The sequence below is a fragment of the Lepidochelys kempii genome, chromosome 9 (assembly GCF_965140265.1).
Source record: "Lepidochelys kempii isolate rLepKem1 chromosome 9, rLepKem1.hap2, whole genome shotgun sequence".
In the NCBI taxonomy this organism is placed as follows: domain Eukaryota; kingdom Metazoa; phylum Chordata; order Testudines; family Cheloniidae; genus Lepidochelys; species Lepidochelys kempii.
In genome coordinates this window covers 87,640,742-87,663,930 of record NC_133264.1, presented here as the reverse complement: position 1 = coordinate 87,663,930, position 23,189 = coordinate 87,640,742, and the positions used below count along the sequence as shown (strand labels likewise).

The 23,189-nt window shown below is 42.7% G+C and overlaps 1 protein-coding gene across 18 annotated transcripts in view; it reads right to left on the bottom strand.

Annotated features, from left to right (window-relative positions):
- TENM1 (teneurin transmembrane protein 1) overlaps positions 1-23,189 on the bottom strand; it is a 1,403,901-nt gene that overhangs the window by 36,939 nt on the left and 1,343,773 nt on the right. For all 18 annotated transcript variants that reach the window (XM_073361279.1, XM_073361281.1, XM_073361273.1 and 15 more), the window contains 2 exons: positions 8,287-8,653; positions 5,800-6,310 (listed from right to left, as the gene is read on the bottom strand). In XM_073361279.1, coding sequence (XP_073217380.1) covers positions 5,800-6,310; positions 8,287-8,653 — 878 coding nt within the window. The remainder of the gene's footprint in view (positions 1-5,799; positions 6,311-8,286; positions 8,654-23,189) is intronic.

Below are 23,189 nucleotides of genomic sequence, written 5' to 3'. Positions count from 1 at the left end.
CTATTTGTATAAATGTATCACTCTTGTATCTGAAACTAGAAATATGAAATATAACTCTGCATAATTACAATATGCCCTGGGGCCATTAAGGGTGTTTGGAATCTTGATGGCTCCCATCAGCCAGGACAATTGACTGTGGATGGCTCTGTTTGCAGGCAGGCCTTCCTGGCTGGGAGGAATGAAGGAGGCTGGGAGGAATGAAGGCTTGGAGTCTCACAGGAAATGTGACCATGTCACCTGGTACTGAAATCCATCTTAAACCTGGCGCTTTTTCATTTAGACCCAGAGAGACAAAAGATTCCCGCCTTGTGCCAAAGCCATATAAGGGGGTGGAACAGAACAAAGGGGGACGGCCATGACAAGGTTCCTCCCCCACTCTGAACTCTAGGGTACAGATGTGGGGACCTGCATGAAAAACCTCCTAAGCTTATCTTTACCAGCTTAGGTCAAAACTTCCCCAAGGTACAAAATATTCCACCCGTTGTCCTTGGATTGGCCGCTACCACCACCAAACTAATACTGGTTACTGGGGAAGAGCTGTTTGGACGCGTCTTTCCCCCCAAAATACTTCCCAAAACCTTGCACCCCACTTCCTGGACAAGGTTTGGTAAAAAGCCTCACCAATTTGCCTAGGTGACTACAGACCCAGACCCTTGGATCTTAAGAACAATGAACAATCCTCCCAACACTTGCACCCCCCCTTTCCTGGGAAATGTTGGATAAAAAGCCTCACCAATTTGCATAGGTGACCACAGACCCAAACCCTTGGATCTGAGAACAATGAAAAAGCATTCAGTTTTCTTACAAGAAGACTTTTAATAAAAATAGAAGTAAATAGAAATAAAGAAATCCCCCCTGTAAAATCAGGATGGTAGATACCTTACAGGGTAATTAGATTCAAAACATAGAGAACCCCTCTAGGCAAAACCTTAAGTTACAAAAAAGATACACAGACAGAAATAGTTATTCTATTCAGCACAGTTCTTTTCTCAGCCATTTAAAGAAATCATAATCTAACACGTACCTGGCTAGATTACTTACTAAAAGTTCTAAGACTCCATTCCTGGTCTATCCCCGGCAAAGACAGAATATAGACAGACACACAGATCCTTTGTTTCTCTCCCTCCTCCCAGCTTTTGAAAGTATCTTGTCTCCTCATTGGTCATTTTGGTCAGGTGCCAGCGAGGTTACCTTTAGCTTCTTAACCCTTTACAGGTGATAGGAGCTTTCCCCTGGCCAGGAGGGATTTCAAAGGGGTTTACCCTTCCCTTTATATTTATGACAGGCCATCATGAGCTGGAACAAGGGCTGTATCAGGGGAAAGGACTGTGCCCAGACTAGGAAGGCATCAAGTCTGTGAAAGAAACTTATTGAAACATCTCTGAGGGTGAGATTTTATCTGTATTCAGTTTTATTACTGTACTAGACTTAGACTTGCATGTTTTATTTTATTTTGCTTGGTAATTCACTTTGTTCTGTCTGTTACTACTTGGAACCACTTAAATCCTACTTTCTGTATTTAAAAAAATCACTTTTTACTTATTAATTAACCCAGAGTATTTATTAATACCTGAGGGGGAGGGCAAACAGCTGTGCATATCTCTCTCTGTATAGTGTTATAGAGGGCGAACAATCTATGAGTTTACCCTGTATAAGCTTTATTCAGGGTAAAACGGATTTATTTGGGGTTTGGACCCCATTGGGAATTGAGCATCTGAGTGTTAAAGACAGGAACACTTCTTAAACTGCTTTCAATTAAGTCTGCAGCTTTGGGGCACGTGGTTCAGACCCTGGGTCTGTGCTGGAGCAGACTGGTGTGTTTGGCTCAGCAAGACAGGGTGCTGGAGTCCCAAGTTGGCAGGGAAAGCAGGGGAAGAAGTAGTCTTGGCACATCAAGTGGCAGCCCCAAGGGAGTTTCGGTGATCCAACCTGTCACAACCAGATTCTGCCACCATTATTCATGATGAGTAGTAGTATGGTACCATGAGTACCATACTTGGGATCAATGGGAATCATTGCAGAGCAAGGTACTATTCACCACACAGTAAGAGTGTTAGAATCAGGACCTATTAACGTTAATTTAGGGCTCAGTTACACAACCCTCACTCAAGTCACTGACCATTTAATCCTGAAAGTAATCTCACTGATTTCAGTGGAACTACTCACATGAGGAAGTGCTCATCAATTAATTAGATGCACAATGGAGCATGTACATTCAAAGCTTATTTTCATTTCTATATACTGTATATAGTTAAGGATAAGAATGAAAAACATAAAAAAATAAAATGATTTAAAGGGAACCTTTTCTGATATGTGTTTTTTTTGTCCTAGTTTTTAACTAAGGCCCCTAACAAAAATATATCCCCTTTCATGGCTTTAATGATACAATATTAAAAAAAAGATGACTGAAAATTGTACATTAGCTGCAATTTTATGCAAGCATTCTTTCAGCACTTCCATTTAATCTGATAATAGTAGATGGGTGACAAGTGCTTTTGTAGGTGGTTTTCCTCCCTCTTCATAATTTCTCTCAGAGAGGGAAATTGACATACAGGTAGATGTTCTGAACTATTCATTATCTTTGCTCGTATTCCAATGTATGTATGATACATGTTGTTAAACAAACTCATCCCTATTTCAGCTTGACAGTGTCGTGGTTTGAACTTTTAGATTTGAATGCAAATCTGGTTTAAAGAGGAAACACGATTCCAAGCAATTTCATTTGAAAGTTGTTCATATATTAATTCTCCTGGCTCCAACCCTATCTTTATGCAGGATCCAGCAGCAATTCAGATGCATCTAACCCTTTCAAAACATCTCATTTTCAAAGTGAAAATCAAGGTGCTTGGAATGTGGAAAGTATCCTGACCTATCTGTAAAATACTGCCTGCGTAAACAATAAACAGGGACTATCTTATCTTGTAAACCCCTCAGAGAAGGAGGGCTCGATTCCATCCTGAAAACCTGTGCTATCAACCATAGTGCTAATTACTGTGCGTTGTCCCACTGACTGTAAATGTGTGTGTTATATTTCGTCTGTCATGGGATTATTCACAGCAGTAGTAATTATGCTTGGAAGAAAAGCATTTGGGCCCTAATGTAAACACCACTGGAAGTTACAAGTAGTCACCAAAAAATCAATGGGCCTGTCTGGTATTTTTACTTTTACTCCTGGCCATAAGAATTTTCAGGGTAGGACCCTAATACTGTACCCCATTGGAAACAAATTATAAGTGGTCTAATGCTTCACCTGGAACATATATAATTATTACAGGTGAATTATGGATAGAAACATTCATCATACTTAGAAGGATAACTTAAAATATTTCACAAAAATATTTATGGCAGTATTGCATTTTTAATTTTTTATCTTCTTCTTATTATTTTGTAATGGGAATAAGTAAATTCTACTGAATGATTGTACAGAAAAAAAAATAGAGTGAGAGAATAACAAACAGATAGCCTCTCCATTCTTTCCCTTTCCACCACAGTGAAATCACATTCTAGCATGAGTGATGACAACAAATTACATCACCTGGAGTTGAAACAATGAAAGTCTGAAGAAATGTTAAGTTTAGCAAAACTTCCTAATGCTAGTCATACATGTCATATTCATTTAGAATGTGCTTTTTTGAATTTCTTGTTGTCAGACAATGTTATACCCATTCAAGACACAGGTGTCTCCAAGTGACGAAGTCTGTCTTACATTCAACAGGGAGCACTTATCAGAAGACTGAGCTCTTCAAAAATAATGTTACCATAAAGCTTGAGTTATGCTTGAGCAAATGACTTGTCAGAGAGCAACAGACTCAAGCAATAATTCCATTAAAGTATTTTGAACCGAATGTCCTGTATACATTTCAGTGGGATGGGGTAAAAATAGCCAATGAAACCTGCCAAGAGAGACATACTTAAAAATAATCTGCTCTTGAAAGGTTATCCACTACTCAAATGAAAGACAAAGTGCTGCTAATTATTTTAAGAAGTAATAGACATGACCTGGATCTATTATGAAATCTTTTTGAAAAAGTGATTGACCAGTGGCTTAGATACTGATCTCATAGACCTAAATGTATTGAAATGGGACATGTCCATACTGTCGGAGTTGTGACAAAGAAGTTAAAAATGAAATATAATACACATTGTTGTAGATCACTGAATTCACTTATTCATGAAAATATATATATGCTAAATCTACATCTAAATCTCTTAGAACAGGGGAAAACATTGTCACGTCACTGTCACAACAGCAGCAGGGACACAGTGAGTACTCTGGATTAATTTGGAGAGCATTATTTTGGTCCATTATAGTTGAAATTTCTATCAGTAAAATTCCTGAGATCAAAAGTTCAACTAGGAAGAACATATATGGTATTTTTTTCCAGCACATCATCAAAAATGTACACGTCTCCATTTTAGTGGTCTTATGCCAACCCTTTTAATCTGTCTATGACAGAATTATAGAGGTCAGGATGAGAAAAGATCTTAGATATCCAATCCTAGCCTATGCAATGAGCAGCAGTTTTTCTCTACATCAATCCCTTTATATAACATATTTCTGGAGCCCTCTAATGATTCTGACTCAACTATCTTGCTAGGCAGTTTTGGTTATTACCTAATTCTCACTGTATTTTCTGCTCATATCTAACCTGATTATTTCCATTTTTAGTCTTGGACCATAATTCATTCTTTTCACACTGTCCAATAAAGAAAACATTCCTTAACCTTCCTTCCTATTAGCACCTCTGAAATATTAGTGTTAACTTGCATAAGTTAATCAATCACTCTTCGTATCCTTAACCAGCAACGCTAAAATAAATTGGTAAAAATAAGGAATCCTGAAGTGTCACACATCTCTTGAAGCAAACATGAACCTTTTCTTAGGTGCAACCTCCCTCTGGGATGCCATCCAGTTAGTCTGAATGTTCCATAGCTCCTGTATCCCCACTGCTTGACTGACACCTTTAACCATCCTTTCTTGCTCTTTGGAAGTCCTTTCAAGTTTATATTTAGCGTCCATCACTCCTCCGGCCTTTCTCCTGGACTCGCTTGCTAGTTATTATATATCCTCTTTTTTTACTGTTGGAAACTTTTCCATTTTTCTCTATCTCTGTACTTTCATTCATTAAGATCCCCAACTTAATTTCCTCTTGCAGCACTCTCCCCAAGTTTAAGTCAAGTGTTCTGCTAATACTATTTCTCCCTTCTTACCTTCCTCCCCAAGGTAAATTTCCTGCTCCATTTCCTCACTTGCATCTTCACCTGCTCAACCACCTTCTGTTAACTTCCTGAGTAACAAAGATACTGCCACAGCCTCTATTCTCATTTGTAGTCTCAACCACACTAATCAACTAAGTTAAATGCAATCCAAGATGCAAAAAGGTCCCCCTCCAAACAAAGTTTTTTATGGACCCTCCTCATTCCCTCAGTTGTTTCTAGACTTGAGCTCTCTCTCTCTGCTCCTGCAGCTGCTGTCTAACCAAAGTCACAAACATACCTTACAGATAGCAGGGGTTTTAAGTAACAAAGGTCAAATGAAGTATAATTTCAAGTACTTTTTGTAACACTTAATACGTACTAAGTAAAGTGCTTTCACATACTGCAGGCTTTGACACTTAAGAATTAATACTGCTGTGTATTGCATAACCTTATGCAACAGATCTACTTTCTTGTATTGTGTCCAGGTATTAGAACTGTTATTAATAGAACTGGCTTGAAAAAATACAATTTTCATTCCAAATAGCATGCTTTATGAGACTTCAGAGTAAAGAAAAAGATGTTTTAAGTTAGGTAACTTACTCATAAACTGTTGTCCATCCATTCTCATTGCTTTTGGTTGCTAGAAGACCTGTGTTGCCAGGATATGTCATCAGGGCTAAGTTGTAGCCTTGAGCATATACTCTTTTGAGAACACCATTGCTGCTGATTGTTAGCCAATACACCTGGCCTCCAGGCACCACTAGCCACAGAGGCAACCCACTAGCATCCCTGCGAATATGAACTGAATTCCCATTGCTGTTAGTGATTGTGGCAATGTCTCCTTCTCCATTGTATGTGAAATTGTAAATATAGTCCCTTGTTATCAGATTAAGTGTGTGAAGATGGGTCCCATTGGTGGTAAACTGATACAGTTCCTGGTCTGCTGGGGATGCAATCTCATAAATATTCATGTCACTGAGATGAGCCTTGTTTCGACTGACTGCACGGATGCGAATATTGCCAAGATCTGCTATGTACAGTGTATCATCAGGAGAGACTGCTAGAGAAGAAGGTGCTTTCAGCTTTGCATCTTTGGCATATCCACCATCACCTGGAAAAGAAATATAATTACTGTAGTAATCCGTAATCTCTGTGTTTACCCTTTCACAGTGTGAGGCACCACACTCTGCCTCCAGAATCTTTGATAAGAGTTAGTGAACCAATTTTTTTTCAATTTTTTTTTTAAAACCCATTATCTAAAATGGTGTAATTCTGAATCAGCATCACTGAAGATTAACAATAAAATGCAATTATCTCAGTTACACCAATTTTACTAAATCCAAAAGCCTGTTGCTGGGAAAACTATTGCATTGTTAAGATGCGAAAGCACAAAATGACAACTGAAGATTCTCTCCTCGCTCCTTTCCCACTGTCATATAGTCAAAGTACAATAATTCCATAAATAAATTATCCACTCATAAAATAAATAGCAGTAATTTGGATACAATTACAAGTGGAGATTAGTTTATATTAAAACAAAAAAACCCGACCCACCAACCAGCATGTAATAAACTGTAGTACAGAACAAACGAGAAATATCAACAAAAAACTCATGATAATTTATGTGGCCCTGATAAATTGAAATGATCAAAAGGGGGTTTTGGGTGATCCTGGGCTCCCTTTACCTCCACTAGTGCAATCAGACCTCCTTGCATGAGCAGGAGCTTCACCTGGCAGGGAAGGGGAGACAGTGTTTGCAGTATGGCGCTCTCTTGAGGTTGCCCGTGGGGAGGAGAGTTTTAAGTTGCACTTGTTGCTTCACAAAAACCTCACTGTCCTGGAAATCATTGAACTGGCACATCTTTTGGCCATGTTCCCTTCCCAGCCAGCACTGGCAACTATCAGGACTGGACGGACTCTACTGCACATCTCTTCCTCCAGACTTTTCAGCCTGGGGGTCACTGCACCCTAAGGAGCGCTGGCAGAATCTCCATTGTTGTCCTTTACTAGTTGAATAAGGTTACATTGAGTGGAAACTTTAGAGGTCAATCTCACCTATGTTTGAACCTGATGTCACTTAGAGGTGTACTTGGTGCTTTCATTACTACTGCAGTGTGACATGTCAGTGAACCAAACCCTTCGGACCACAGTTTGATTTTTTCCTCTCTTCATATCAGATGCAAACAACGCTTTTTGGTCATTAATGATCCTCTGGCACCAAGGAGGGGTGTTAATTCCAGTGTCCTGGCCAAATTCCCATCTGTGTAATTACAGCCAGCCTATCGACAATTCCCCCCTGTAGTATTGTAATTAGATATGGTAACTCCGCTTTCTTATCTAAGATGTTGTGCTGTGTTGCTGTTCCTGTTAAACTGCTACCACGTTTCCTGCCAGAGATGACTGCACTGGAGTGGTGGACGAAGACTGTGAAATAAAATTATTGCATTCTCCTCTCCCAGAGCATTTATGAAGGAGGTAGTCATAATTTGGCTCCCAGTATTCTGGTGTGTGAAGGAGGGAGCAGCTTGTGTTGCCAGAAGTGTTGACTGGCACACACAGTGTGTGTTGTGCCAGAGGGGTGCTGGCTACACCACTTAAAATGTGCAGCAAGAGGCAACTTTTGAACATCCTCTGTGGTTCAGGTTTAGAGGAGGCACAAAATAGGGTTTTACATTCTATGTGAAGCACTCTGGGACACTCGATAAAAAGGGCTTTGTGGAATCCAAGCAATTGGCACTGAAAGGTAAATTCCAAGCTCTGATGGAGGATGGTGATATCTGAAAATGGGTAGGCAAAACTGACGTAGGCTCAGAGACAATTTAGATTTGTGCGTAATGATCTGCTTCAAAATAGGGTAGATGAAGCCCACCCGGAGGCTCCTTCAGTGCCTACTGTGGAAAGATACACATTTCTTTTCTGCTTAATTAAATGAATTCAAAAAGATTTGCCAAATTGTTACAGAATTTTTCAGCTTCTCAAGGAAAAAGAACCATTTTATAGGTTTTTTTTCTTGCAGATACTGTAACCCAAACCAAGACTATGGGCTCTTAACAAAACAGGGAAGGGAAATGATTAGCCTCTGCTCACCTGAGAAACAGTCACAATTTGGGTCAATCTTGCAGTCACAATCTGTCGGGGCTCCAGCAATTATGGAGATCTCACCATTGGTTGTAACCTGCTGTATGCGGTTTATCTTTCTTTCATCTGTCTCAGCAATGTACAGTGTCCCACTGTGAGATACGCTGATTGCTCGAGCTGATTCCAGGGTTGAATGGGTTGCCACCTTGCTGACCAAGAAATGATCCATGCCTGGTACCTGGCAGTGAATAGGGCGACCCGCAATAATTCGCACACGCTTAGTCTCAGAAATCTGTAGCACAATGTTATTGTCCAGTACATACAATGAGTTGTCTATAGGGTTGACTGCGAGGTCTGTTGGCCACTCTAACCGCACCTGCAAAAAGAAGACTAGATTTGATTAAGTGGCTTTTTTCTCCTCCCAATATCATTTTCCATAGAACTCTTATGATGGATGAAGGAAAAAAAAAAAGAAAGAAAACGAATTGGCAATGTTTTCTGCATTATGATGAGTGGCTGATCTTTATCCATTTTTATTATAACGTTCATTGTGATTAACTCGTGTGGTATTTAACACCCACAAAACTTGTAATTACTGCTTTTAAAAAAGAGAAACAAGTGACGGGTACAACCTCAAAATAGTACTAGGGCATATATGCTATTTAAATAACTTTAGGGGACCCATTTATACACACACTTTTAAACTGTGCTCATCACCATGGTATCTGGGCATCCAGTGGTCTTTGGATGTCATTGGTGTGCCATTATATTACAACTTCAAGCATGTTTGTCTGGCGGTTGAAAAAGTTTCTGCAAAGCATTTTCAAATGGTTGGATCATTTCTAGTATTAATGTGAAAGAAATTCTTATTTCTATTATAATTTAGCATCATCTAAAGTTTCAATGTACTACTTGCACAAGCCCATTTAGGCAGGAACATAATAATACATATGCATTCATGCAAATAAAAACACACACAATTCATGCAACATCAGCCAGAAAATTTTCCAAGTTTGAATGTTATTGTTTCAAGGTTGCAGCGAGCTTTGGCGGAGTGAAAAACTAGCAAGGGACTGTCAGTGTTATAACACTAACTGACTGCTAGTCCAAGAGGAAAACCTACAGAGCAGAGGAATAGGATACTTTTTCAATGCTTACTCACTAAGAGAGGAATGTTAATAAGCCTTATCTACTATCCCAAGTATTAGCTAGTTAATTCTTCATAACACAATACAGTTTCTAATTAATCATAAGTACTGGTAATGATTGTATTTGTTTTATGAATACCATATTTCAGTGGTGGATTAAGTAATTCCTATATGTTTATGGTTAGATTTTGCCCTGTACTATGTGGGAGGGAGTGGTAAGGATCAATGGGAATGTCTTACTTCAGTGCAGCAGCAAAAGCAAGATTTCCAACATAGTGCTCAAAATAGTGCTAGAGGCATGACCCCAGTGCCATTGTTTCTGATGCATCATGACTCCTGGGAACATTGCCTGCCAGCCAGGTGGTATGGCCAGTACCTTTCCCATTCATTTAGCTCACATGCTGCTGTCTGCTGCATGTTAGCCGGGGGTGCAGTCTGCTGTTTCAAAAGAACACAGCAACATGCCCCCTACTGGGGTTCTTCCTAAGAATCTTGGCCTGGTCAGCAGGCTTTTAGAAGACCCATGCCTCCTCCCAGTGCTGGCCAGGGGAGCATTTGAACCATAGTTTTGCTACTGAAGGGTCAAATAACAATAAAGCCATGAAGGTTACATGATAGCCTGTTTTTGACTGTTGGTGTTTCTCAGAAAAGAAGTGATTTAATCTGAACGTGACTTTCGAGGCTAAATATTTAATACATAATAAGTAAATAAATCAATAAAATGTAACATATTCCATGCAGAAGATTTTGTGGCAACTATTACTTTGTTCTTGTTACTGAATCATAGAATCATAGAATATCAGGGTTGGAAGGGACCTCAGGAGGTCATTTAGTCCAACCCCCTGCTCAAAAGCAGGACCCAGCCCCAATTAAATCATCCCAGCCAGGGCTTTGTCAAACCTGACCTTAAAAACTTCTAAGGAAGGAGATTCCACCACCTCCCTGGGCAACGCATTCCAGTGTTTCACCACCCTCCTAGTGAAAAAGTTTTTCCTAATATCCAACCTAAACCTCCCCCACTGCAACTTGAGACCATTACACCTTGTCCTGTCCTCTTCCATCACTGAGAATAGTCTAGAACCATCCTCTCTGGAACTACCTCTCAGGTAGTTGAAAGCAGCTATCAAATCCCCCCTCATTCTTCTCTTCTGCAGACTAAACAATCCCAGTTCCCTCAGCCTCTCCTCATAAGTCATGTGTTCCAGACCCCTAATCATTTTTGTTGCCCTTCGCTGGACTCTCTCCAATTTATCCACATCCTTCTTGTAGTGTGGGGCCCAAAACTGGACACAGTACTCCAGATGAGGCCTCACCAATGTCGAATAGAGGGGGACGATCACATCCCTCGATCTGCTCGCTATGCCCCTACTTATACATCCCAAAATGCCATTGGCCTTCTTGGCAACAAGGGCACACTGCTGGCTCATATCCAGCTTCTCGTCCACTGTCACCCCTAGGTCCTTTTCCGCAGAACTGCTGCCTAGCCATTCGGTCCCTAGTCTGTAGATGTGCATTGGGTTCTTCCGTCCTAAGTGCAGGACCCTGCACTTATCCTTATTGAACCTCATCAGATTTTTTTTCGCCCAATCCTCCAATTTGTCTAGGTCCCTCTGTATCCTATCCCTGCCCTCCAGCATATCTACCACTCCTCCCAGTTTAGTATCATCCGCAAATTTGCTGAGAGTGCAATCCACACCATCCTCCAGATCATTTATGAAGATATTGAACAAAACCGGCCCCAGGACTGACCCCTGGGGCACTCCACTTGACACCGGCTGCCAACTAGACATGGAGCCATTGATCACTACCCGTTGAGCCCGACAATCTAGCCAACTTTCTACCCACCTTATAGTGCAATCATCCAGCCCATACTTCTTTAACTTGCTGACAAGAATAATGTGGGAGACCGTGTCAAAAGCTTTGCTAAAGTCAAGATACAATACATTCACTGCTTTCCCTTCATCCACAGAACCAGTAATCTCATCATAGAAGGCGATTAGATTAGTCAGGCATGACCTTCCCTTGGTGAATCCATGCTGACTGTTCCTGATCACTTTCCTCTCATTTAAGTGCTTCAGGATTGATTCTTTGAGGACCTGCTCCATGATTTTTCCGGGGACTGAAGTGAGGCTTACTGCTGCTGCTGTTCATTTTTTCACTATGCTAATTCAAACCTCCGTGAATTCAGAGACTGCAGATGCTAACGTAAGAATCAGTACGAAGGGATGACATATGGTGAAGAGTACGGGTATCCCGGGATACCTGCCTGTCTGAGATCTGCTGAGGTACCAGGCTGAAGGAAAAGTCTGGTCAGTTACTCAAGCTTCAATAGTTCTGAATAAGCTCATTCCAAGAAGTATGTTGCTGGTTTGATAATTGATGTTTTAATAAAGTGAGGGCAATGTGACTAATATGTCTCGTCCTGGGTGGTTGCACTGGCTACATCACAGAATTAGGGAAGCTCACTGAATGATCAGATTCCTTCTTTTACTCCATTTTGCTAGATAGCATAATAACTGGCATTAAGACTGACATTGCTGGGTTCAAGATTTCTACTGCAGCAGGAGGCTGAGTCATTCCAAACGACGATAGATGGGGGTGAAACAGTTGGAAACAGATTCCAGTTGTAGAGGTGCTGATTTCGTTTTCTTTATGACTTTCTGCTTTCTACAGCAGGAGCTAGGGTTGGATTTATATATGGCTTCAGCCTTCATTCTGGTTTGCTCTTTTCAAGTGAGGGATCACCGTGAAATTGAACAAAACTATGTAGGAACAGAAAATAATGCCTAAAAATAGACTTAGAGGGCCCAATAAAATATGCCTTCAATGTACTCATATTGCAGAGATGTTGGACAATTAAAAAAGCAAAGAACACATTAAAGGTAGCAGGAAAGAAACACCTACTTCCCTGCTTCTTCCTCATAGGTCACTTTGGTGTAGAGATGATCTGTGATAAACCATGGCTGTGCTGGTTGTGGAAATCTCAAGCTGAAACAACTATTTCCACCATAATTATAGTTGTTTGTGTGAGACAAAGGAGACACTCCACCATAACATCTGCAAAGTCTTGAAGCTGGTTTTATTTTGCGAGTGGACACCTTGGGTGAATCACATTGCCTTTGCTCATTGGCTAATCTGAGTTCCTCCTACTGTGAGAAAGTACCTGTGACTTTGCAGACATAATTTAGTAAATTCAGGCCAAGCTATCAGCTTCTCTGATTTTAGGCTAATAATAGGTTTTTATGTGACTGTATTTTTAATTTAAGTCAAAGGCACCAAAAATCTAGGGAGCCAGATCTTCAATTGAAGTCAACAGTATAGCTGCATTGACTTCAACAGAGGTTTGTTGATTTAGATCAGTTGAGGATTTGTCATATGTTGATGGATGCTTTTTTGTGTACATCAAAATAAACAGATGAAATATTAGTTGGGGAGACCTGTACAGTTATGGTTACAAAGGGTCAATGTCTGTTCTCTGTTACCTTAGTGTAAATCTGAAATATCTACTGAAGCTAATGGAGTTACTGTACAATCACACTGGTGTATCACAGCAGAATTTGGTTTAATAAGCTAATAAGATCTTCATTTTTCCTCACATGATCAGGGGAATTCAGATACATCTGAGCAAATACTGCACCATGTTTGTTAGATTCAATACCACCTTGAAAATGCACTGGTTATTCTTTTCCATGAAATCAAATTACCCTCTGGCAGTTCTCTCTGACTAAACAGTCAGTTGGTGCTTCATCCAAGTCTAATACACAAATTACAGAAGACCACTCCAATTCTCATTTGATTGGACTGTGCCTCGTGGCTATTAAAAATCTGTTCATATAAAAGCCCTTCAGTTAGAGATAGAGGTTTAGGCATGATATTATGCTCTTTAATAGGAAGCGGTACTTCAAAACCCCGTATAAATAGTCTTTCCCCCTTTTATATTTATTTTTCTTACTCCTTAAAATTAAGACAACTGTAAATGGTATTTTTATTATTTGAAGTGCTGTTGCCTTTCAAACAATGTAACTGAATGAATGTGGCACTGCGGATTATCCTGAAGTAAATTCAGGCTGTTGAGGTAACAGTTAAGGTCCAATCCTGCATTCCTCACATACCCAAATTGTTGGGCGACAGTCTAGTTTTAGGTTTCAGAGTAACAGCCGTGTTAGTCTGTATTCGCAAAAAGAAAAGGAGTACTTGTGGCACCTTAGAGACTAACCAATTTATTAGAGCATAAGCTTTCGTGAGCTACAGCTCACTTCATCAGATGCATATCGTGGAAACTGCAGCAGACTTTATATATACACAGAGAATATGAACCAATACCTCCTCCCACCCCACTGTCCTGCTGGTAATAGCTTATCTAAAGTGATCATCAGGTGGGCCATTTCCAGCACAAATCCAGGTTTTCTCACCCTCCACCCCCCCACACAAATTCACTCTCCTGCTGATGATAGCCCATCCAAAGTGACAACTCTTTACACAATGTGCATGACAATCAAGTTGGACTATTTCCTGCACAAATCCAGGTTTTCTCACATCCCCCCCACCCCCATACACACACAAACTCACTCTCCTGCTGGTAATAGCTCATCCAAACTGACCACTCTTCAAGTTTAAATCCAAGTTAAACCAGAATATCGGGGGGGGGGGGTAGGAAAAAACAAGAGGAAACAGGCTACCTTGCATAATGACTTAGCCACTCCAAGTCTCTATTTAAGCCTAAATTAATAGTATCCAATTTGCAAATGAATTCCAATTCAGCAGTTTCTCGCTGGAGTCTGGATTTGAAGTTTTTTTGTTTTAAGATAGCGACCTTCATGTCTGTGATTGCGTGACCAGAGAGATTGAAGTGTTCTCCGACTGGTTTATGAATGTTATAATTCTTGACATCTGATTTGTGTCCATTTATTCTTTTACGTAGAGACTGTCCAGTTTGACCAATGTACATGGCAGAGGGGCATTGCTGGCACATGATGGCATATATCACATTGGTGGATGTGCAGGTGAACGAGCCTCTGATAGTGTGGCTGATGTTATTAGGCCCTGTGATGGTGTCCCCTGAATAGATATGTGGGCACAATTGGCAACGGGCTTTGTTGCAAGGATAAGTTCCTGGGTTAGTGGTTCTGTTGTGTGGTATGTGGTTGTTGGTGAGTATTTGCTTCAGGTTGCGGGGCTGTCTGTAGGCAAGGACTGGCCTGTCTCCCAAGATTTGTGAGAGTGTTGGGTCATCCTTTAGGATAGGTTGTAGATCCTTAATGCGTTGGAGGGGTTTCAGTTGGGGGCGGAAGGTGACGGCTAGTGGCGTTCTGTTATTTTCTTTGTTAGGCCTGTCCTGTAGTAGGTAACTTCTGGGAACTCTTCTGGCTCTATCAATCTGTTTTTTTACTTCTGCAGGTGGGTATTGTAGTTGTAAGAAAGCTTGACAGAGATCTTGTAGGTGTTTGTCTCTGTCTGAGGGGTTGGAGCAAATGCGGTTGTATCGCAGAGCTTGGCTGTAGACGATGGATCGTGTGGTGTGGTCAGGGTGAAAGCTGGAGGCATGCAGGTAGGAATAGCGGTCAGTAGGTTTCCGGTATAGGGTGGTGTTTATGTGACCATTGTTTATTAGTACTGTAGTGTCCAGGAAGTGGATCTCTTGTGTGGACTGGACCAGGCTGAGGTTGGTGGTGGGATGGAAATTGTTGAAATCATGGTGGAATTCCTCAAGGGCTTCTTTTCCATGGGTCCAGATGATGAAGATGTCATCAATATAGCGCAAGTAGAGTAGGGGCTTTAGGGGACGAGAGCTGAGGAAGCGTTGTTCTAAATCAGCCATAAAAATGTTGGCATACTGTGGGGCCATGCGGGTACCCATAGCAGTGCCGCTGATCTGAAGGTATACATTGTCCCCAAATGTGAAGTAGTTATGGGTAAGGACAAAGTCACAAAGTTCAGCCACCAGGTTAGCCGTGACATTATCGGGGATAGTGTTCTTGACGGCTTGTAGTCCATCTTTGTGTGGAATGTTGGTGTAGAGGGCTTCTACATCCATAGTGGCCAGGAAATAACAAAGAAAATAACAGAACGCCACTAGCCGTCACCTTCAGCCCCCAACTAAAACCCCTCCAACGCATTATTAAGGATCTACAACCTATCCTAAAGGATGACCCAACACTCTCACAAATCTTGGGAGACAGGCCAGTCCTTGCCTACAGACAGCCCCGCAACCTGAAGCAAATACTCACCAACAACCATATACCACACAACAGAACCACTAACCCAGGAACTTATCCTTGCAACAAAGCCCGTTGCCAATTGTGCCCACATATCTATTCAGGGGACACCATCACAGGGCCTAATAACATCAGCCACACTATCAGAGGCTCGTTCACCTGCACATCCACCAATGTGATATATGCCATCATGTGCCAGCAATGCCCCTCTGCCATGTACATTGGTCAAACTGGACAGTCTCTACGTAAAAGAATAAATGGACACAAATCAGATGTCAAGAATTATAACATTCATAAACCAGTCGGAGAACACTTCAATCTCTCTGGTCACGCAATCACAGACATGAAGGTCGCTATCTTAAAACAAAAAAACTTCAAATCCAGACTCCAGCGAGAAACTGCTGAATTGGAATTCATTTGCAAATTGGATACTATTAATTTAGGCTTAAATAGAGACTTGGAGTGGCTAAGTCATTATGCAAGGTAGCCTGTTTCCTCTTGTTTTTTCCTACCCCCCCCCGATATTCTGGTTTAACTTGGATTTAAACTTGAAGAGTGGTCAGTTTGGATGAGCTATTACCAGCAGGAGAGTGAGTTTGTGTGTGTATGGGGGTGGAGGGGATGTGAGAAAACCTGGATTTGTGCAGGAAATAGCCCAACTTGATTGTCATGCACATTGTGTAAAGAGTTGTCACTTTGGATGGGCTATCACCAGCAGGAGAGTGAATTTGTGTGGGGGGGTGGAGGGTGAGAAAACCTGGATTTGTGCTGGAAATGGCCCACCTGATGATCACTTTAGATAAGCTATTACCAGCAGGACAGTGGGGTGGGAGGAGGTATTGGTTCATATTCTCTGTGTATATATAAAGTCTGCTGCAGTTTCCACGATATGCATCTGATGAAGTGAGCTGTAGCTCACGAAAGCTTATGCTCTAATAAATTGGTTAGTCTCTAAGGTGCCACAAGTACTCCTTTTCTTTTAGTCTAGTTTTAGTTCACGGGGGACTAACAACCTTGTGCGATGGAAATGGATGCAAGGTGAAATGACAGCTCCGACAGTCATGCTTTTTGCATATTTATTTTAACATGCAGGGTTCGTGGGATTCTGCATTTAGATGTCGACTTCTCGTGTTGCCTCTACTGTTGCTGAGAGTTAGAGTCAGTGCCTTGTTGGTGAAGTGCAAAATTAACTACTACTTGCCTGGCTTTCTAAACATTTTTAACTCAAATGTTTTAGAAAGGCGAGATGAACTTAAATCACAGATATGAACCCTGCACCCTTCATTTTGGCTTCATCACATTTTTGGGTTTGGCACAGCGACCTTCGATAGGGTAGATAACTCCCACGGAACTCAGTGGTAAGGTTTTGGGCGTCAGGCATCTCTTTCATGCTAACTTTTGGGTGTTTGCTTCTGAACCCTCACGGTGTTTTTTCCTTCAAATAAGTTGGCTTCTTCAAAAAGACAAGCATTACAACTAAATAAAGAGCTGAAGTTGGTCACTAAATATTGCTAACGTCAGTACTGTGTATGTGTTTAGCAAGCCACTTGTGCTCTTTATTTAGTTTTATTAGAAGAAAAAAACAACCCTAACGGGAGTTATCACAGGACACCAAAGGTTTAAGTCAGGGGTGGGCAAACTTTTTGGCCCAAGGGCCACATCAGGGTTGCGAAACGGTATGGAGGGCCAGGTAGGGAAGGCTGTGACTCCCCAAACAGCCTGGCCCCCGCCCCCTATCCTCCTCCTCCCACATCCCGCCCCCTGACTGCCCCCCTCAGAACCCCTGACCCATCCAACCCCCCCAGCTCCTTGTCCCCCGACCGCCCCCTCCCGGGACCTCCAGCCACTAATGGCCCCCCCGGGACCCCACACCCTATCCAAACCCCCTGCTCCCTATCCCCTGACTGCCCCAATTCTTATCCACACCCCTGGCTCCTGACAGGCCCCCTGGGACCCTGACCCATCCATCTCTCCCCCACTCCTTGTCCCCTGACTGCCCCCTCTCAGGACCCCCCACCCCTAACCACCCCCCCAGGATCCCACACCCTACCCAACCCCCCTGCTTCCTGTCTCCTGACTGCCCCCCTCAACCTCCACCCCATCCAACTGCCCCCGTCCCCTGACTGCTCCCCAGGACCGCCACCCGCCCCTTACCGTTTTGCTCAGAGCGGCAGGACAGGCTTATCTGAAAGCCTGGGAGGTGGGTGGCCGCCAGCTGCGCTGTCCACGCGGCGGCATAACTACAGAAGAGGAGGCACAGCAGGGGAGGGGCTGGGGGCTCGCCTCCCCGGCCAGGAGCTCAGGGGCCGGGCTGGATGTGGCCCGCAGGCTGTAGTTTGCCCACCCCTGGTTTAAGTGTTAGGGCACAGGATTTTTTAGCACTTGGATACATTTCATTCATCAGTGACTAAGGCAGGCACATCAAATCCACAGCATAGGACACACTGTTTCTTTGTTTTCTAGCTATGCCTGGTTGGTATATTTTAAGTCAATTTCATGTAGCAGCATGACATTCCTGCCAAAAGATGTTTTTCTTATGGCACAGCATGATGGATTACTTCATATCTATACAGCTCACCCCTGAGCGCTTCCATTTATGCTAAATCAGTTTCTTATTCCGTTTTGGATAGGGATCTTCAAACTTGATCACAAACTCCTCCATTTTACTTTTGCCACTAATCTAGTTTTTTATCTCCTCCTATTCAAAGAGACCTACAGCTACTCTTTCAACAGAGGCCAAACTATTTTCACTCAACAGACTGTCCTTTAATATAGTCTGCTCTTCTCTTCTTGTGTTCAGGACCTTTGCCCATTAAAACCATTTGTTTGATTTCTTTCATGTAAGATCAGATTTTTATGAAGTTCATTATTGGTCAATTGCTGGAGGCAGGATAGCCCTGCTTCCCTAAACTTTCTGCTGGATGCCTTGCTACATTTCCTTCCATTTTCTCAGCGTTGACATCTGCAGATATTTTTCATCATTTTCTGACAGTTTGCTCTCTCTTCCAGGACCTTTCATTTGTTGACATTGACATTGCCAGTTTCTCTAAGAAGCCTAGATTTTTTAAAAATGATATCTGGAGACAGAATTTAGCTCCCTGCAGTCAGACACTTGGAGGACTCTTTCTTATGGTACGACTACATCCCTTTACTTGTTTAATAAGAAGTCTTTGCTTTTGGTGCCCTTCCTATTGCAGGATTATACAACTCAATTATAGCAGTTATTGCATTCAAAACATATACATTCATCACTCTCCTGCATAAAGCCCAAGTAAATGGGCTTTGTGTGGGGAATTAGGTGGGGAATGCAGAATGAAACCTACCTTTGTAATTAGGAGAGTAGCCTGGCAGCCTCTAGGCAGCTGCTACTCCACTCTCTTAGCTGGAATAGCTGCTGGGGCACCTTCACATCCCTTGGTCAGAGGTTTGTGCCTACTAAACATAGATCTAATAGTCTCCTGGCCTGCCCACCCACGTTCCATGCTGACTTATTCAGAGTTGAGAAGGAAGCCACCATTCTAGCATACAGGGGTGCAAAGGACCTGCACAGCCATGCAGCCTACACAACCCCTACACCCAGGTATTATTGGAGTTTTAAGGCAGAGGAGGACTTGTGAGTGCCCTCTTCAAGGGAATACATTTCATTATATATGAACTGTCCATCAAGGGAAAAAGTAAAAAGCCTTTTTTCCCTGTTAGGAAGCAGACCCATAAAACATGCTTTGCTATTGGATGAATTTAGTTCCCTAAATTCCAGACTGATATATGAGGCAATTAGAGAGAAGAGATAACACAAATCAATCGCAGTTTTTATGTTTATTGCAAAGCAATCACCATTTTTATTTTTATATTCATGGAACAAAAACCTTTTAGAGAGAAGGCCATTCCCTATGACATGAACTCTAAATGGCTCAGTTAAATGTCTTAGCATGCCCCCTTATTCTAAACTAATTGAACACATTTACAACCTCTGCCTTGAGTTCCTCCTCTCTAACTCCATCCTCCAATTCGGTTTCTGCTTCTTTCACTCCATTAAACTGCTCTCACCAACATTTCTAGTGACCCCTTCTTAGGGAAATCTCAGGGCCTATATTCCATCTTCATTTTCCTTCACTCCTCTGCTGCCTTTGACACTGTCAGCCATTCTCTCCTTCTCAATATCTTAACCTCTTTGGACCTTCACAATACTGCCTTCCCCCCCAAGTCCTCCTCCTGCTTCGGCCATGGCTATGTCTCATCTCTCCACTTTCCATGGGCCTCACTGAGCTCTGTCTCCGTCCTGCTCCTCATCTTGCTTTACACCCTTTCTTCTGATGATCGCTCCTGCTCACACAGTTTTCACGACCACAGGTGAAATCCTGGCCCCGTTGAAGTCAACAGCAAAATTCCCATTGACTTTAGCAGAGCCCGGATTTCACTCTATCTTTATTTAGTAATATAGTGTAAAATTTTCAAAAGCACCCAAGTTTCACTGACTTTAAAAAAATCAATGAAACTTAGACTCTTAAGTCATGTAGGTGCTTTTCTGGACTCATACTTTGTAGTTTGTGATAAATAACTATTTATCAAATAACCATCAGTAACTTTCAAGGTCATGCTGTCAGCTAACTTTCATTATCTAGGGATGTGTGTACAGGTGCTCAAATCTCTTAGAGGGGCCATAGTATCTCTCCTCTCTGCCCTTTTAATTGTGGGGTGAGGAAAGATGGGGTATGCCACAACACCTCAACTGGTTCCGTAACAGCCTCATTGATTGACAGAGCCACCCTAGTGAGTTCTGTCGAAGCCAAAATATCCACCAGGTTGTGGGATTTCTCAGGGACCTCCTTGATATCCAGGACCATGACTACCCTTTCTAACATACCCTGGTGAGCTCTATAATGATTTGGTGGCCAAGAATTGCTCACTGCCTCTACCTCAGCTGGTGATGAGGAAGAGGCAACACTCAGATGTTGAAACAGGGTATGCTCTATCTCCTCTGCTGGAGGAACCACTGGAGTGGCTTCCACTGGTTCGGTACCAGTCCTGGTCCTGACAACAGGAAGATGTTGTCTCCAGTGCTGATGCCCTCGACATATATCCCAGGAAAGAGACTGAGGTGGATGACCTGGCAGCTGGACCCCAGCTCTCAACGTGTGTCTGATGAAAGAAACTGAGGGGATGACCTGGCAGCTGGAACCCAGGGGGACCAGAAAGTCCACTGACATGTTCCTGGGACCCATCCCTGACCAGGCCATTGCCCCTTGTCTGATGGTCATTGCTGAGGTTGCTGTGGGAACCATGGGACATATGTCTGTGACATAGGATGCCTCTCCTTTCTAGCTTGGGATTCATAGGACCCAACCTCCGAATCTGAAGACGACGAAGAACCTGAGTCTTCCAGTAATGGGGGAACAGAACAAGTCAGTACTGAAGAGAGACAGCCAGAAACCAGAGATGGTGGTACCAGAGAAATCAAAGTGGACTTCTCCCTCGGTACCATCTTCCGAGGTAAGTAAAGTGTAGGTGGCATTGGCCTCACATGCTTCAGAGGAGGGTCCTTCGGCATTGGTACTGACTGAAGACCTTCCTGCACCACTGAGGAAACTGGTACCAAAACGTTTAGGTCTCTAGCAGCTGCATACGCCTCTGGTGTCAATAGTACTGGTAATGCCTTGGCTCTGAGGTACCAGAAGATAGCCTGAAGAAGCTGCACTGGGCATTTCAGGGGGTCAATCTTGACAGACCTGGCACAAACCCTGGAGCTGACAACCATTTCTTAGTTGATGAGTGTTTTAAGGAGTGCCTTCTTTCAGCGTCCCTTCCAGAACCCTTCCTTTTAGAAAGCTTCAGTACAATGGGTCATGTTGAGTGAAGTACTGAGTCCCTGGAGGTCTTGTGCCTCTTACTTGGTACCAGTGACAGTGATCAAGCTCTTGACCTTGATAAGTCAGGGGGAGTAGTCTGGACGGATGCTGGTGTACCCTGTGCCACTGCGAACTGGACAGCTCTGAGAGTGGACAGAGTGCCGCCTCCATAAGAATATACCGGCCTAGCTGCTCTGTCCTTTTTAGAGTGAGGCTTAAATCCCCTACAAATGTGACATCTGTCCCTCACGTGGGACTCCTCCAAGTATTTAAGGCAGCTGGATTGTGGGTTGCTCACTGGCATTGGTTTGCTGCATGAGCGACATGATTTAAACCCCACAGATTGAGACATGATTCCAGCACTGGTACCAAAAACTGAACTGGTCAGCCTACAGCCTAAAAAACCCTACTTGCCAATAACGTATATCTAACTAATCACTACCTTAACTATAGTCTATCTAACTAAATATGAAGCTGCTTTATGTAAAAATAGGTATCTGAACAAGGAATGAGGGAAGAACTTACAGCAGCAAGGCTGTAATCACTGCAAAAACCACCACGGGTGGTAAGAAGGAACTGAGAGGGTGGTCAGTGGTGGCTCCGGCCTTTATACTGCACAAAGTGATGTGTAGCAGCAGAGGGTGCTCGAGCTGCCCAGGTAGGTACTGCAGAGGGAAAAATTCTCTGACAACCATATGTTGGGTGTGCAATTCCCTACAGTGGAATGGATATGTGCAACCACTTGAAGAAGAATAAATGGAAGCTTTCCATTTTGCTTTACGCTGTCACCCTTGGGCCACATGCTGTGCAGCCAGACAGCACTTCTGTGAGGTGAGAAAACCATGATTCTAAGAAGGCTGCCTACAAGTTGCTAAGTCGAGTTGTTTGTCTCAAAGTTTTCTTGAAATCATATATTTCCATTTGGACCCCAGGAAGTTATGAGTGTGGAGGGCCGGTGCAGTTCCACTACAAAAAGTGGTGGAAGCTTTTGGGAAGCAGAACTTAGCATGAGCTTCTTGCATAGCTGAAACAGGGCAGGGATGGGCAGAGGGTGGACTGGAAGGATGTACCACTGTACAAATACTGTGGTGCCTTCTGCTTTAGAGAAGCTCCACTCCTGGAGTGTCTGGGAATCGGGGAGTGAGGGGGTGATGGTGGGGGAAGAGAGGATATCTAGGAGTGAGGCCACCAAACCTAAAAATATCCCCAAAAACCTGGTAGAGAAAGCATCAATTTTCCTGCTGAACAACTCAAGCCATTGTGAGCACATCACTCTAATGCTCTGCTTATAGCAGGGGGTTGCTGCTGAATATAGAGTCAAACTCAAGGTCTCTGCCTTGACAGTCAAAGCTTCCCATAGGCTTGGTCCAGGCTGCCCAAGAGTTTGCATGTATCAGAGTAACCACAACCTCTCACAACAGCTACATTCTCTAGTCTGATTCGGCACTGATCCCATCACAGGACAGAGCTTTCAAAGCATAATCTGGACTCATGGGTCTGTTGATCATAAGCATGAGATTTGGGAGTGCCAGACAGAATTTTCTCAGCAGCTAGATTAAGGCTGTAGAACTCACTCCCACAAGGGACTCAAATGAATAACATCACTGCTTTCAGAACAAAAAGCAAGGTTCATTACTGTGACATAGTTTCCCCACAAGAACTACATTGTGAAACAAGCAAGCCCAAGCAAACAAAAACTCCAC